The following is a 17,452-nucleotide window of genomic DNA, read 5'->3' on the forward strand; positions in this document are numbered from 1 at the left end:
AACACGGGAGCAGACCGGCTTTACACATAGGCTATAATATCTAGCGAACGTGTTAGGTGTCGCCCAGCCCACAGCTGTACAGAAATCTGTTATCGAGGAGCCACGTGCCAGTGCCTAGGAGGATGCAACACCTCTCATGGAGTGAGCAGGCAACCTGAGCGGGCAGGGCACGCCTTGTACTTGGTAAGCCAAGGCGATTGCATCCGCTATCTGGTGGGCCAACCTCTGCTTGGAGAGTGGTTTGGATTTGGGAGTGGTAGGAACCTTTGGTACATAGCCAGGTCCTCTTTTAGGTAAGAAGAACACCAATCGACGAACAGGTTCCACTTCAAGGTGTACGCACATCTCGTAGACGGCGTCCTCGCTGAAGTGATGCCGTTGAGTACCTCTGGGGGTAAGTCACCTAGAACCTCCGCTGGACGGTCCGGACGCAGGTGCCGTAGGGTTCCCTGTATCTGAGTCAGAATGTCCTTCCTCAGAGGAATGGGCCAGGGAGGGACTGTCACGAGGAGCATGAGTTCTGGGAACCAGGTCTGGATAGGCCAATAGGGAGCCACCAGAAGGACCCGCTTCTCATTTTCCTTGACTTTGCACAGGGTCTGTGGAAGTAGGCTCACTGGGGAAAATTAATATTTGCGAGCTCTCTGAGGAGGAAAACAGGTCTACCTGAGCATCCTGAAACTTTCTCTAGATCAGCTGAACCGCCTGGGGGTTGAGTGGCCATTCTCCCTGGAGCACAGCTCATGATAGCTCGTCGGCCACAAAGTTGAGCACACCGGGGACGTACATGGCCCGAAGTGACCTGAGATGCTTCTGACTCCAGAGGAGGAGATGGTGGGCAAGTTGCGACATGCGAGGTGGGGTATAGACTACCTTGTTGGTTGATCCATGGGGTGAAGGTCTGGCGGCATGCTGGTGTGATTGTCACGTGAATAAATCATATTGGAGAGAGTTTTACCATGCATCCTATTGTAACCGGACAAGGAATTTTGACCGGTTCACGAATTTCCGTGAACTTTAATTTAACAATGTAAATATACATCTGTCGCTCACATTAAGCAATGGAATGGCTTCAATGGCATTGAATATATAGCAGGACAACTTAATTAGTGCTTGTCTATTTCTTTAGGTCCATGACTCCCCTTTGTGGCATAGGCCTATAAAAGAGCGCAATAATCGCAGTTGTCTAAAACAATCACGGTTAGATCAAATATTCGTGATCAGACGGTTATTTAATTATCGCGACAGGCGTAGTCTCTCTCATGTCAGCCAGAGACAGCCAGAGATGGCGTTACTGGATCCTGGATGTAAGTTCTTTGAGGGGAACAAAAGATGGAGAGAAAATCAACCCCATTGCCGTGCTGTATCGCCCGCACCAGCCACTAGAGATCCTCCTGAGCAATTGTTCACACTCTGTAAAAATCTGAAGTGCAATTGCCCCGTGCTGCGTGGTAGAGCAGCTGTTGCAAATGATTGCAAGCCAACGTGCATTTGCTCGTTTAGTTTCGCTTGAAGTAGATTGGCCTCTTAAATGAGATTCCTATTTGTCGGTCAATATGTTCGCCGAGAGTGACCGACTGATAGGGAACCGCTTTTTAATAAATCCTCTGCACAGGGGAGAGTTTTGCTCTTTTTCTTTTCGCTCCTCTTGCTTTTGCTGCCTGCTGCCTGTTTAGCTCATGCATGTTTGCCAGGTTCAGCCTCAGGTGTAGGTGCAGTGACTTTTGTTGCCCATGGGGCGAGGTCCGTTGCTGTATGCAGTTCCTGCATAACCCCTGAGTCAGAACTTCCCTTCATTTCATTTCAATTCATTGAGCGCTTTGGCCTGGTAGACCTGCAGGTGCGCCATGGCACACAGGGTGGAGGCAGCTTCTCCGCAGGCTAAGTAAGCCTTACCCGTGAGAGTGGACGAGAACATGCACGCCCAGGGTAGCGGTCTTGGGACACAATTGCATTGCAACAGACCGCTCCACTGGGGGGAACTCCACATACCCTTTAGCCACTCCGTCATTGAGGTTAGTGAGGGAGGAAAAGGCACAAGACTGGTTTCAACACTTGTGGCGGCCCAGGAAAGCGCAGCCTTGAGCTCTGGGTCTGACTCGGGCAACGCTGCCACACAGGAAGGGGGCAGTGCAGCCGAATCTTTCACCCCGAGGACATAAGTTCACCCTCCGATGCAGCAACCGACATCTGATCATCCGGTGGAGCCCCAATAGAAACGACTGGCACCCCCAGGGAGGGTCAGCATGCTCTCTTGGAAGCTGCATGGTTTGCAACATTAAAGAGGAGTGAGGGCCCAGAGGAGGTTGACTCGGCGGGGAAGCCCTCACTGTGATCCACAGGTCATCAAGGCTATTAACCGAAGTAGGCCTTTTCTGGCCAGAAGAAGAACCAAATCGGGAAATATGCGAGGGGGCTCCACCATCGTAACACCGTGATGGTCATATTCCCACAGTGAGGACACGAGTCATCCATGAACGCTACCTCAGCATGCCAATAGCCCAAGCACGTGATGACTGCCAGCACATGGTCTGAATGGTATCTTGAAAAAGACGCAGATTCAGACTGTGTTAGCTCTTTTAGGAAGTTGCTCTCTCTGGTGCCGAAGCGCACAGGGGGATGGCCGTGGCTACACAATGGTGGATAACGATTAGGGTTGGGTAACGAAACTCGGTGTCAATAGGGAACCGGTTCTGATGTAAGTTACAGTAGTAACCAGACCGAATTAGAATGAACATTTCGGTGCCTGATTTCAATGCCTAAGTCTGTGGCATGAGGCGCACACACGCAGTCTCTCACTGTCTCCCTCTCCTTCTCCGACGTGGGCGCACTATACGGTTTATTGAAGGACTGTCTGATCTGTCTTGCACGCGCGCTCTTGCTCGCTCGCTCTAGATTCCGGGAGATTTTAACTAATTTGCGATCATCCGGGAGCCGTTATCAATATGCGGGAGACTCCCCGAACGTCTGGTGATAGCGAGGAGATTGAACACATGTGAAACACACATTTCACGTGTAAAATTACGCGTCAGAATAACGATTGTCTATAGAAGAATCACCATTCGCGCCGTGTTGACGCTCATGTCGTCATATTATATTACCGCGCGCATCATCTGCTCCTCAGAGTTCTCTGCCGAAAAAGGAAGCTTGTCGGCAGCGCGAGATATTTGGCAGCGAACGCAGCGTCTCGTTCCCTATTCAGAGAACATGGGTTACAGAGACGTTCTACTCAAAGCTGAGTATAAGACGCAGTGGGAACGAAATATCAAACTGGCTAAGAGCTTAACTAGTAAATGACAAGATAACTTAGCCTACATGACTAGTTAAAGCAAACAAAACATGGAAACCTGCAGCCATGTCGATATTATATTACCCTGGTAGTAATCTTTATTAATCTCCAGTATAATTACATTGTTTCATATAATATTGTTTTATTTGATCTTATGTAAATATGAACTTTTATTTTATATTGGTTTATTTATTATTATCATATGTTACCTGTATTTATATTGTAAGTAAATATTGTGTCCAGTTTGGCCCTGTAAATAAAGGGGTATTATTATTTTTTTGACAAAATGTGTGCGGTTTCGTTTTCTTAAGTACCGTTTAGGCACCGGAACCATTTAAAAAATACAGAGTAGGTACTGGTATCGGATAAAACCCAACCGATACCCAACCCTAATAGCGATAAAACAAAAACATAATTCACCGTCTGGCTCCGAAGCGAAATACAAATATGCGACCCACTTGCATTTTTAATTTAAAGGGTAACTAAACCCCTGGACAGAGCCTGACTCCACCCACTGGCAATATTTGAAAAATGCTGGAAAAGTGGGCAGAGCCCAGCGGAGGGGGGCGTGCACCTGAGACGCATCTCTTTGTATGGAACTTGCCTACGTCACCAACAACCGCTGTGTCACGTACCACCGCAAACATCCAATAGGAAAATTCAACTGCAGTAGCCACCGTTCAACCTGAAGAGGGCAGCACTAAGACGTTTTTACACCATATATTGTAGAAATAGAACACTTTATAAACAAATGCCATAAAAGTTACTCGAGTCAATGACTGGTATTAATAAAGATCCATTCTTACAGATCTTAAAACTACAAAAAGTTGGTTAAGTGTTTAGTTACTCTTTAAAATAGAAAAAAACTTTTATAATGTTGCAAACGATTTCTGTTTTTCAACATTGATAATAATCAGAAATGTTTCCTGAGCAGCAAATCATCATATTAGTATGATTTCTGAAGGATCATGTGACACTGATGTAATGATCCTGAAAATTCAGCTTTGATCACATGAAAAAATAATATTTTTAAATATTTTAAAATAGAAACAGAAATTGTAATAATGTTTAACAATATTACTGTTTTTCTGTATTTTCCGATTAAATAAATGTAGCCTTAGTGAGCAGAAGAAACTTTCAAAACTTTATAAAATCCTAATTATTCCTAACTTTTGACTGGTATTGAATAATTTATTGTAATATTACTGTTTTTCTGTATTTTTGGTAGTGAATCATTTATTGTAAATTACTGTTTTTCTGTATTTTACAGAAGAGACTTTCAAAACATTATAAAATCCTAATTATTCCTAACTTGACTGGTAGTGAATAATTTATTGTAATATATATATATTTATATATATATATATATGTGTAATTTTAAATATATATTTCATTTTTATATTCAAATAAATGTTTTTCTTCAAAAAGGCATCTTCTGAAAGAAAAAAAAAACATCTGCTTCTACCTACAAATTCTTTAGCTCTGGCATTTTTGAAACAACAACAGTGTGTAATGCACAGGGGAAAACGTGCTTTTTGCACAACACGACAACTGAATTGTTCTCTGACTGTTTGTCCCTAGTGATGATGACATCATCTTCGAGGACTTTGCTCGGCAACGACTGATTGGGGCGAAAGACGACAAAGATGAAGAAGAGGAGGGTGCAGATTCGCCCAAACTGAATGACAGATAGACGCGCAGATAAGAGTTTCCTGTGTTGTGACGATACAAGAGAGACCCTTTGGAGATAACCTGGAAAAATGGGACACCCTTTAACACTCTCACAGTGGTGACGTCGTTGTGTTCTTGTTCACATTCGTCTCTTCCATCATGCGAGGGTGTAAAATAAAAAACTTAAGTGTAGAAAAATGTGACCTTGTCGTTGAAGCGATTAGAAGGTGAGATTTAGTCGATAGGCCACCCACTGAGTGCCTCGGATATTTGAGGGTCTTTTGGGGTTGAGGCAATGGTTTCTCATCATAGCTAAATCAAACGTCAGTGGTAGCATGCCTTTAATGTTGCTTTGTTTCATAGATTCTTCCTTTGATTAGAACAGAGGAGAGTTTGAGGGCCGTGGCTTAGTATTAAACCATATTTAATGTATGGAATTTGATCTGTTTTAATTACTCAAAAAGGAACTGGATTTAGTATTTTTATTATAAAAAGCTGCCAAATCGAATAATCTTTCTAATGTCTTGTGTCTCAACTGAGAACTTTTTTCCACTTTTCAAAAGAACCAATGTATCATCTAATCTAAAAAGTTATGGGTATTGGTAAAAGTTATGGGTACATATATATATATATGATACATGACAATGCAACAACCGTTTATGACTTTTTTTCTCTTCAATCGTTTGTAAAAGTGGGTTTCTATGAAATCATTTAATTGTAAACAATGCCTATATATCTTTAAAGGGACAATATATTACTATATGATATTTTTACATAATTGAAGCTTCTCAAACAAAGCACCTAGATGTGCTACAAACATTCCAGTTACAATATCTAGAAAGTATATGTATCCTTAAATCTGTTTTAAAACCATCTTCTGTGGAACAGAAAAGGAGAAATTTTGAATATACTGGTTATTTTTCCAGTGCTATCACAATTAATAGGGACTGCAGCTTTCAACTGTCAATAAAGTTTTAAGCACCATAAAAAGAGGCTTTTTCAATTAACAGTCTGGCAACACTTTATTTTAAGGTGCTTGTAATAAGCAGTAATTAACAGTTAATAAGACACTTAAGATGCATTTAAGCATTAACTACTTCATATAACTTCTGAGGACGCTTTGTTTCACTTCTATCGTGCCGCTGACAAGGCTCACGACAGTTACAGCCAGGGTGAGTGTAGACTCCATCCTCTGGGGTCCAACTGGGTCATGACCACTCCGGGGCCGCTCAGTTGCCTCTCCGGGTTTGTCTTGTGCTTTAATTAACCCTTATATGACGTAGTTATGCTTACATGCATCTTATATGATCTTATAAGTGTCTTATTAACTGTTAATTACTGCTTATTACAAGCACCTTAAAATAAAGTGTTACCAACAGTCTCGTGTAAAGAAATCAAGAAGTTTGCCAAGTTTGCGAATTAATAATGTAGTGTGATTCAGATTAAACATTAAATTCATTAAAAAAATAAATAAACTTGTTGAATCAGGAATCACTTCTTGAACTAGCCAAGGAGATGTTGGGCAGATGCCAAGATTTTCATTGAAAAAAAAGATTAGCATTGTTAGAAGAACAAACAGATATTTAAGTGTACAGACTCGCTTTTATAATTCTTTAAGGAGGATTTTGCTCCATATGGTCATATTGGAAACTTGAAAGCTCCAGTCTCTATTTTAATTTTAATCATGCAGGTATATAAATGACAGAATTTTTATTTTGGGGCAAACTATTCGTTTAGATCTTCTATGGACAATTTCAAACTTGTACTCATCGAGCAATTTTTCAAGACTCATCCAGTAATTCTCTGAGCTGGAGAGCCACTAAAATCAAAAGACTCTTGATTGGAAATGTAGCCATTTTTACATTGCAAAGATTATGTGCTTTCTATATGAATGAGGCCTTGACTTACTGCATGAAACATGTCAATAATTTGTATGTTTTGTGAATGAAGCATTTGTAAGAAAGGAAGAAAGACAGATAGACAGAAAGAAATCTAAATAGAAATGGATTGTTTAATGAACTGATATATTATAATTTCCATGTGCTGGATAAACCACAAACTTGATTATTGACAAGGCAAGAAAATTATATTGATGATAAAATGTAAGTAGAAATTACAATATATTAAATACATACTATGTTGTATATATCATAGTCTTTGTTTCTTCTTTATATTCTATGAATATATTTATATAACCCTCATGAACCTGCAGAGAACAGCGTCATCTTGGCCAGTCCTTTGGGAATTGTATGTAGATAGCGGTTAAACAAGGTATCATTTCTTTGGGGTATATTAAACGGCCAATCTTTGGTTTTACTCCCACATAGCAAATTTTATCTGGCCCAGCTCTGTTCCACAGAACCCCTTTTCCCTCAGGGCCAACACTAGCCCAATTCTCAGCCATTTAAAGCAGCACTATACAGTTTTTTTTTTTTTTTTTACCTTAACTTAACTGAATAGCTTCGGAGTTATTGCAATGGTTATATGACTATTTTCGGGTTGAATGCTGGGCGTCTCACCTCCCCCCTGTTACCTGTGAGCGGAAAAAAACACACTTGCAACTTTGAGCCAGCGAGCCACCGGCCGCAGCATCAGGAAGTGTCGCGTGATATCAGGTCTCCCAATGTAACGAATTGCTTTACGGCAAGAAAGATCTGCTAAAATGAGCATCAAACAGAAATAACCCGGTTCTATGAATATGTGGTGTTCGAGGCACATACAATACAGACTGCTGACAGCTCAACAGGGTTTCCACTCATTACAGCTTCCATCTTACTGAACAGGTATCGGTATACAGGGGGAGGGGATCAGGCCTTGAGTGCAGAGACATCTCTGAGTGAGTGCTATTTCTGGCAGTACAAGTACTCCACTTGACTCTAGGGGTCACAGTTTGACAAAAACGCAAATCCTGCAAAGTGCTGCTTTAATAACCATTACAGGGACTGAACTGGGCCAGAACTGGTTTTAATGGTGGGTGGCACTGATTCTCAGCTATTAATAAAGCATATCAACACCAGCTTTTAACCAGACCCTCATCCATTTAACATCCACAACTAGCCCTGTCCTGAGACAGAATTGGTTTTATTCTTGATATCGATTATCAGCCTTAAAGCTGCAATACCTAAGATTTAGATGCCGCTAGAGGGCGCTACATTCAAAACAACAACAACGGCTTTGCTTGATGACGACGTGGAGGAACGCGGAATGATGGGAACTGTTGTTTTCAACTCCACCGTGGATAAATCAGTCAGACGGGAATCGAAAATTAGTTGTCATGGATGAGGTAAAGTTCGATTTCTATAAACGTTGCGTTTAATGAGATGCTTGTTTTTCATTAAACTGAAATAACCGCAAGAAAAGTCAGGTTTAAAAGTAAATTAGTTACTGTACGAGTCACTGGACGAAGCTATGGTGGAGAGGGTTTGAAGGGGCAGGTCTCTTGCAAGGAGTTGACGTGGCTGGTCCTCCTTGGTAACTTTATAAAAATAAAAATCAATTTAATGTACATTTGACGCATCTTTTCATGTCGTGTAAGTATTCAACCACAGCTACAGTTTCACAAAATTAACGTTAAGGGGGTCGCAAACCGGACGAGAAGCTGCAGCGCCGCGTCGCGCCACATCTTTAAAATTCGAAAACATTATTATCTATAAGTGTAACGTTACACATACCGGCAGCGCCATTCGGCGTCTGTCCGCGGCGCCCAGCAACAACGCCTCAGGACCGTGTTCAAAATCCTGCTGCGCCACAGAGCGCCATTTACATAGTTTTATATAAAATTTTAATTATTTTTGGCTCAAATCGTTGCTAATGGATCCTGACTTCGCCCTATGCTGCAATATGCATTTAGTTTTGCAGTCATTTACAGAAATCAGCTGCTTGAATGACAATTGCTGATGTTATCATTAGATTTTTCAGGTGAGATTCTCAATTCATTCAGTGAACGGATGCTCTGAGGTAAAGTTTTCAGAATGCAAACTCAGCAACGATTGTATTTAATTGTAGAGTACAATCATAACATAGAACAGACATTATCTTCATTTCATGTCATTAAACATAACAATATTGCTGGCCATACACTGATGAGAAAGTGCGCGTCCGGCGTTCGATACTGTGGAGTTGTCCTAAACGTGGCGCGACGCTTCTCGTCCGGTGTGTGACCCCCTTTACAGCCAACAGTTCACATTCCGAGAATAAATGAAAAGAATAATTGTGCTCCATTCCATAACAAATGCGCGAAACAAGCTGACGTTTGTTGCTTGATAGACGCTAACACACAACTACAACTACCGCATTTGTCCAGGACTACACGTAGTACGAGCGGAAACCGCGGTAACACGGAGATGACGCGATTGACTGGCGACTCCCAGCTCACCCCTGCTCACACGCCCCGTTTCCTTGGTTAAAATCTCAATTTTCTCGCGATTTAAACATTGTTTGAAACATTTGGAATATTGTGAGTTATCATCATAACTAAATATATAACACTAGCCTTGTGATTTTGGGATATTTGAATGCAAAAATCTTAGGTATTGCACCTTTAAGTAAACCAAAACAGAGCCACACCTAAGCCTTATCTAGCCCAGTCCCAAAACAGAATTGTTATCTTGTATACATTGCGTACAACCTATATTTTTTTTACTGTGATGTAAGGTATTATTATTCTTTACCTGAGGATGGCGCTCTCAGTCTAAAGATGTGTATGTGTTGGGTTGTAACCTATAAAAGAGAAGAATAAGAAAGTTCAGTAAAACAGCAAGGCATGAAACCAGTGTCTTCATGAATTATTCAAACTTGCATCCAATAAACATCACATGGTGTCAGAAGAAAACTATGGATCAGTTGAAACCTACTAACAGTTTGGATTTTGAAGGATATCTGGCGAAAATCTGGGGAACATGGATTCAAAAGTTCTGATCTCTATCTAACTGCAACTGGCATTGCAGAAAAGAGTGACAAGGTAAAATTTGTGACATTTTTTCACATGGTGGGAGATGATGCCATAAAGGTATTTAATACCATGGACTTTGATGGCCATGTGGATGATTTTGAAGTGCTTTGAGAAAATTTGAGAAAAAAGTCCATAAGAAAGAACAACAAGAAGATGCTGAATTGTTTATAGGTGCCATAGAAATTGAACAAAGTGAGCAAACAGCTATAGCAAATGGCTGACACAAATGAATACAGTCTCTACCATGGAAACTGAAAACAAGAAATGGACTCAAGAACTCAGAACAAACAAATTCATACTTATCTTTAAGCTAGATATAGGAGCAGAGTCCAACGTGTTGTCATTTAAATATTTTAAGAAAATCTCAAACAAGACACCAACAACTCTAAAGAAGTCAAATGCACGTCAGTTACATATTCTGGCCACACGATGGAGACAGGGTAAAGTGATGGTTTAAATGGTTTAGGATGTGTCCAACATTTATGAGAAAAGTACCCATAGCTTTAAAGGACAGGGTCAAAATGGAACTGAAACGAATGGAAGATCTTGGATTCAAAGTGAAGCAAACCAAGCCCACATCAATGTAAAGTTGAACAAAAACAAGTGCAAGATCAGGATGACCAAGTCAGCTATTTTGGACACATTCTGACTGTAGAAGGGTTGAAAGTCAGAGTGATACAGAACATGCCAGAGCCAGAGGACAAAGCTGCACTAATGAGGTTTATAGGCCTGCTTCAGTCTCTGTCCAAGTTCATTCCATGTCAGAAATCAATGCTTCGCTGAGGAAACTGCTAGAGGGAGATGTACCATGGCATTGGGAGTCAGAACAACAGGAGCGCTTTGAAATACTGAAGTTACTTGTGAGCAACGTCCCAGTGTTAAAGGGTTGATGAACTGAGAAATCAAATTTTCCTTGAGCCTTTGACATCTATACGTTCACACCGGACGCGAATAGGGCGTCAGGCGCGAATGATTTCAATGTTAAGTCAATGCAAAGACGCTTTACGCGCGTGAAAAATTCCTGTGGTGCGAATGAGGCGTGGAGCGCGGCGCGGAAGACGCGAATACGCCTCATTCGATGAATGGCGCGAATTGAGCGTCTGGCGCTTTACACGCGAATGATTCAGTTAGTGCCATTTGTGCATTCACGCGTTTGACGTCTGCCGCCCGAGTTGAAAAATCTGAACTTTGGCGTGAATTCGCGCCGCGTTAACCAATCAGGAGCCTAGCTGCTTGCTCACGTGGTGAAGTGTCTGGATGCTTAAATTATTTTGTTAATAGGCCTATGACTAAATGCATGTTGGGTTTATGCACAACAAAGCGAATGTTTTATCTCTTAAAACATTATTTCTATATACGAGACATGTTCATTTTGTATTGAATGTTATTAATTCCATATCTAGATTATGTGAAATAGCTATTATGTTATTATTAAAGACATCATATTATAAGAATATCCTGTAAGTTTCAGAGCTGAAAACGTCATTGTTAGTCCAATAAAAGCTTTTATTGACACCAGCCTCAGCAAACGACTCGTTTTTCAAAGTGGGGAACTATGACGACAAAGAGGATAAAACCCCACCCCCGCAGAAGATGATCAACGCCTGCTTCAACACGGCCGGTTTAGCCCCGCCCACCGATTCGCGCATCACACGCATAGCTAAATAACACTTCAACAGGACATCCTCAATTTGTTTTGCCATACTGGGCCAAAACATCAAATCTCTTGCTCTCTCTTTGCATTTGTGATTCATGAAATGTTTTTAGCATGTCTGCTCTCAAGCTTTGTTCAACCACTACCCAGTTCTTGAAGAGAAACCCATCGGAACAGGTAAATTCATAAGTCCAGTACTTTTTTATGTCTGCTGGAACTTGTCTTATGTCTGCAGGCCACCCTGACTGAACTACTTCCACGATTTTTGCAACTCTTCATCTTCTGCTGTTGCTGCTTTGTATTTTGTATTTTGCTTTTCCTTTGAGATTGGCAGACAAACTGACAAAGTATGAACTTGTAACTCATCTTCCAGAAGTGGTTACGCTTGTTCTTTTAGGTAGGCTCGACTCAGAGTTTCTGCGAAAGTAGGAGTAGACTTGTTCGAAGACGACAGAGGTAAAAATTTGATGTGTGTAGATTACTTTTCAAAGTTTCTGGAGATTGCTAAACAAGAAAACATGTGGTGACAGCTTTTAAAATATCTTTGCGAAACATGGGATCCCAGATGAAGTGGGGTCGGATAATGGTCCACAATTCTCGAGTGCAGAATTCAAAGCATTTGCGGAAATCTGGGAGTTTGGACATACCACCTCGAGTGGAGGGGAGGGCTGTTGCCTGTGTTTATGTGTCTGTGTGTGTGTCTGGCTGCGATTTTTCCTGCAAGTCCTTGTCTCTAAGTCCTTGTCTTTTAGCATAACAATTTTGTATTTTTTTAAATGACAAAAAATGCATATAACCCCAAAATATGCATTTTATTTGCATAGTTTGTGTAAGGGCGTGGCCAAGAACAGGCAGGACAGGTTGTAAACAAGAAAGAAGATTTATTTCTTCTAAATAATAATTACACACAGGGGCAGATCCAATGAAAGTAATTTCCAAAATAAAGTCCATAAAAATCATAGACCTAAGATGGAAGTCAACTGAAACAAACAAAAATTAAACTGGCCTCAAAATAAATAAATCTCCCCTGGTAAACAAAATAAAAACAACTAAGGTCAGCAAACCATGATGTTAATATAGCTGGGCAAAAATCTGACTACAATTCACACATTCCCTCTCCTAAATATACCCCTTAACCTCTACCAAGAAAAAAAAGAAAAGGTAAGTATCAAAAATAAATCTTTCCCCAATTAACAACAAATATTTAACTAAAAATATACACTATCATAAGAAACATAATTTAATCAACTGCTTGAAGCGCAATACAAAACTACTTCAAACAAACAAAATAGAAATTAAACTGGATGAAATAATAAAAAGGAATCCCCCTCCTTATCGGATCAAGATGGTACAGTCCAATTTCCTCTGGAACAGCTCAAAAGTGGAGGCTGAAGCCCCGCCTCTTCCTTTGTTGGCCTTCACATGGAATGCGGCCGCTCACTCCATGGACCAGAGGAATCCAGGACTCAGGTAAAATCAACCAGTAAAGAGAGAATGTAAGTAGTGTGTGCACCCTTCCATACGTTCAAACTTTAATAAACTGTTTAACTCATAACCTTGTCCTGTGTTTATTAATAATACTAAGGGATTTTAAATCAAGTAACAAACCATAATAAATTATAAATTGTACTTCAGAATAAACAATATAAATCATGATAGAATTAATGTGAGGTGAGCAACGCACCCGTCACAGTTTGCTTTAAATAAAAGTAAGATTGTATGTGCTATCTTTCAATATATTTGTTTTCCTTAAAATTTTAAAACACTAACCTCATTCTCAGTCAAATTCCTTTGTTCTCACTCAATAAACGATTGGGTTAAAACAACTTGGAAAAAGTATATTGTGCTCTTAAATACACAACTACTGGTTTCTTATTCTTTATGACATAAATACAATCACAGTAAAAATTAATCTACTTGCCACAATGATGTGCATAATGCATGTGTTAATTAATGGTCTTCATGTGGGTCTTGCCAGATAAAGTGGATAAAATGACAAAATAAGAAACAGAAATGAGAATAACTATTGGACACACTGTTATGGTGACTTCAGATGAAACACATTAAAGTTAAACCCTTCTTAATTCTCAATAAAACCTTCTGTAGACGTCTGACAGAAATAAAGTCAGTCTGGTTGGTAATAAGTGAAGCTGGTAATGCTGTTTGTGGAGTCGTTTAATCCTCCTCTGCTGAGATCTTCAGAGATTTAATGTCTTCTTTTCTCTTCAGTTGATTTCATCTGCAGTGGATGAAGTCAATTCTAGTTCTTGTGTTTTTGCTCGTCTCTTTTTCTGTTCTTCTTATTTCCTTCAGTGATTCTGCTTGTAATTAAGGCTGAAATGATGTGGGAATGCCAGATCATCTTTTCACATGTGCCAGATGTGGGCCGGATCTAGGCCGTCACTATGTTACTATGTGGGTCAGTGGGGGAATTTTTTCAGCCCTGCGATTTGGCGTAAATTCTGTATTGTTTTTGGGAGTTGTATAAATTTCAGTTTCTGTAAATTACTGTTTCTATCTGTTGCATATTACCCTTTTTGTTTATTGTTATTGCAGTTCTATTTAAATCCGAGAGCTGTCAGAACCTGGACATTTAGCAATGAAGGTATGTTAAAGGAAAAATATCTCATTTCTCTTTTAAAATAAATTGCTTTTTAATGTTTTTGTAAGTTGTACTATGATTTACCATATAGCCTACTTTTATAAATACATTTCTTGCAAGATGGTAAGCAAGAATTCAAAAAATGTAGTTTTTAAAGAAGTTATATGTATTTGTTAAAATGAATTACTGATGGCATCAACAAAATAACATAGGCAATTGTTTTAGGTAATGATTGCCATGGGCAAAGGGTTTATAATAATAAATAAATAAATAAATAAATATACTGTATATATATATGGAAAAGTTATTTTGTTCCAGCAATACAGGCGGCTACCAGGAGAGGGAGACAATAATTTATGTTTGTTTTTGTTTTTTTTAACTTAAATCTGTATATGAATCTTAATTTACACCTCCGATTATCATTACAGATAACTACAGATTCTAAGCTTTAGTACACCCTATATTAGTAAAAATTATGAAATGGTTGAATACCTTTTTTTTTAACTTTATTCTGGTAGTAAGTTTTGTTTACTCCATAGATTTCTTAGAGGTGTGTATACTGTAAGAACTAACAGAAAACATACAGGTTACAGGTTGTATTTCTTTTATTAGGAAAAAGTATAAATGGAGTAAAAAAAGTTTTTTGTTTTTTTTTGCTAATTGAATTAGTCAATAACTCCAGTTCTTTATACAAAAACATTGTGCACAAGGATATCATTCTTGTAAATTATCATCAGTGTTTACATTATGTTTATTATTAACTACATATATATATATTCAAATGGCCATATTAAACTTTATAGCTTTAACAAAACACATTGTTTTTTTAAAATGTTACAGTATCAGCAATATTGTTGATCTTTATTTTAAAAAACATATTTCTTTGCAAAGGAAAGATTTTTACTTCTCTAATAAACTGAAGACACCTTTGTCTTATTTCTTTTGTTCTCACTCCATAAACGATTGGATTAAAACAACTTGGAAAAAGTAAGTACATTGTGCTCACAAATACACGACTACTGGTAGAAAAATCATTTCTTATTCTGTATGACATAAACGCAATCAGGGCAAAAGTCAAACTACATGTCATAACAATAATGTGAGTAATGCAGGTGTTTATGGCCTTAATCTGGGCCTTACCAGATCTAAACACAGAGACAAAAATCACAGCATAGGATGCAGTAATGAGAATAAAATCAGCAGTTGGTATAAGGAAAGCATTCAATAGTCCTACCATGTTATTAACAGATACATCTCCACATGCTAACTGAACCAAAGCCATGTGTTCACAAAAACAGTGATCGATCACATTTGTTGCACAAAATGACAGTCTTCCTGCCAGAGAGACCATGGTGATAACAAGGAGTCCATTTCTCATTACTGGCAAAATGATAAACTTTAGGAAGTTAGAGATTTCCATGAATTTATGATAATGAAGAGGTTTGCATATTGCAAAGTAACGGTCCAGTGCCATCCAAAAAAGTAAAGTGGACTGAAATGATCCAACAAGATGAAGGCCAAACATTTGTATCAAACAACCTGTTAGAGATATCCCACTCCAATTAAACAAAAAGCTAAGAAGCATGTTGGGTACAAAAAATATAGGTGAGATTAAGTCTACAACAGCCATTAAACCTATTAGTACATACATAGGGGAATGCAGAGACTTTTGACATATGATTAAATATATGAGAAAACTATTTGCTGTGATAGACAGAAAAAACATCAGAAAGAAAGGGATAAATAACAAAGGCCTCCATTCTCCTAGGCTGTAGAAACCGATCAGATTGAAGTCTGTGAATGAAATATTTTGTGCAGACGGATTCTTCATGCTGTTAATCATAAAAAAGGAATTAATGCCTAAAAATCCCATCCAGATGCCAACATTTCAGAGTGATAAATAAAATAAAACTACAATATTTTTCACAATTCTGCGATTTCAATTTCACAATATGAATTAAAATGCAAAGTGAATGTGCTTTTCATCTATTATCATTAGAATACACTTAATTTTACCTTATTTGTGAGGCCTTTTTTGTTGTACTGTGTTGCTGTGCAGAGAAAAAAAATCAAGCAGACTTTTACAAGTTAGATGTTCAATTAATGTTTCATTATATAAACAGCAGAAAATTGTAGTAATATAGTAAACACGATATGTTATCTTTGATAACATAGGCCTTTCATGCGTTAACCTGTCCCCATTACATTGATCAACTGAAATCTTTGCTCATTTGTTTAACTATTGTAATTCATTTTCTTGCATGTAAGAGTGAAATGAAAGGTTGAAATGAAAACATGGTCTCTAAATACACTATGCCGTATTCCCATGAGTCTGTAAACTATTCCCATGTTGAAATGGAACCAGCCACAGGTTTTCACTTGCATTTCACCTTTATGAAAAAAATATTTCAAGTTAATTTTATTAAGTAGGCTATACTTTAGTAAAGTTCAAGTATATTTTTAAGAATACTCTATGTAGTAAGTATATCAATGTACTAGACATTGTAAGTGTACTGTTTTAATTATACTTGGGACTTAATTGGCCCACTTTTAAAAAAAAAAAATCTATTCTTACAATTTAAAAATACTTTAAGTGTAACTGTAACTGCTTAAATTGCCACGAGGGGGCAGTGCGAGTCAAATGTGTGTAAGTGTTAATAATGTGTTGATATATATATTAGTGTTGATATATTCACGTGTCCTGCTGTACTCAGCAATCTCATGTACAGATGTATGTGTAGACTAGCAGTCACATAACAGCATCATCAAAACACTAGTGAAGCCTGCATTGAGTGCAGTTAGGTTCACTTCAGGTTTGTGGAATCACTGGCGCTTTAGTCTATAGGCCAATATTTGAACACTTTTTTGTGTATTGTGGAATATTGACTGTGTAGTCATTTTTTACGATTTTTTTTCTGTCTTTTTTTCTATTTTGAATGTACCTTATTTTGCATAGTGCTATGGACCATTTTATATGTATGTCCTGAATAAGGATATGATGATGATGATGATGAAGAAGTAAACTAAGGGCCCTATCATACACCCGTCGCAATGCAGCACCCGGCACAACAAGTGTTTTTTGCTAGGGTCAGCCCGATACAGTTATCTTTTTTCACGCCCTGCGTTGTTTAAATGCATTTTCGCCCATTTGTGGCTGGTGTGTTCAGGCCATAGACTGTAAAAAAAGATGGACGACGCCCCTTCGCTCTTTTCCATCAGAGAGACCTGAAGCCGCCAGTGTCTCGATATGACGCTGACATCTGGAACTTAAAGGACAACTCCGGC

At 38.8% G+C, this 17,452-nt stretch overlaps 2 protein-coding genes across 2 annotated transcripts in view; one reads left to right on the top strand and one right to left on the bottom strand.

The window, feature by feature from the left end:
* arrb1 (arrestin, beta 1) overlaps positions 1-5,169 on the top strand; it is a 53,352-nt gene extending 48,183 nt beyond the window's left edge. The window contains exon 16 of the mRNA XM_039666421.2: positions 4,871-5,169. Within this exon, the coding sequence (XP_039522355.1) occupies positions 4,871-4,982 (112 nt within the window). The 3' untranslated portion in view covers positions 4,983-5,169. The remainder of the gene's footprint in view (positions 1-4,870) is intronic.
* Positions 5,170-14,993: 9,824 nt separating this feature from the next.
* LOC120476151 (olfactory receptor 52K2-like) lies at positions 14,994-15,998 on the bottom strand. Its single transcript, XM_039667108.2, has one exon. It carries the CDS (start codon positions 15,996-15,998, stop codon positions 14,994-14,996), a length of 1,005 nt encoding a protein of 334 aa, XP_039523042.2.
* Between the last annotated feature and the right edge of the window lie 1,454 nt (positions 15,999-17,452).

This window comes from Pimephales promelas, chromosome 16 (assembly GCF_988280905.1).
Source record: "Pimephales promelas chromosome 16, fPimPro1.hap1.1, whole genome shotgun sequence".
Classification (NCBI taxonomy): Eukaryota; Metazoa; Chordata; class Actinopteri; order Cypriniformes; family Leuciscidae; genus Pimephales; species Pimephales promelas.

Bases quoted from the DNA above. Each gene is read 5' to 3' on its own strand.
- LOC120476151 (XM_039667108.2), bottom strand. From the start codon at position 15,998: ATGAAGAATCCGTCTGCACAAAATATTTCATTCACAGACTTCAATCTG.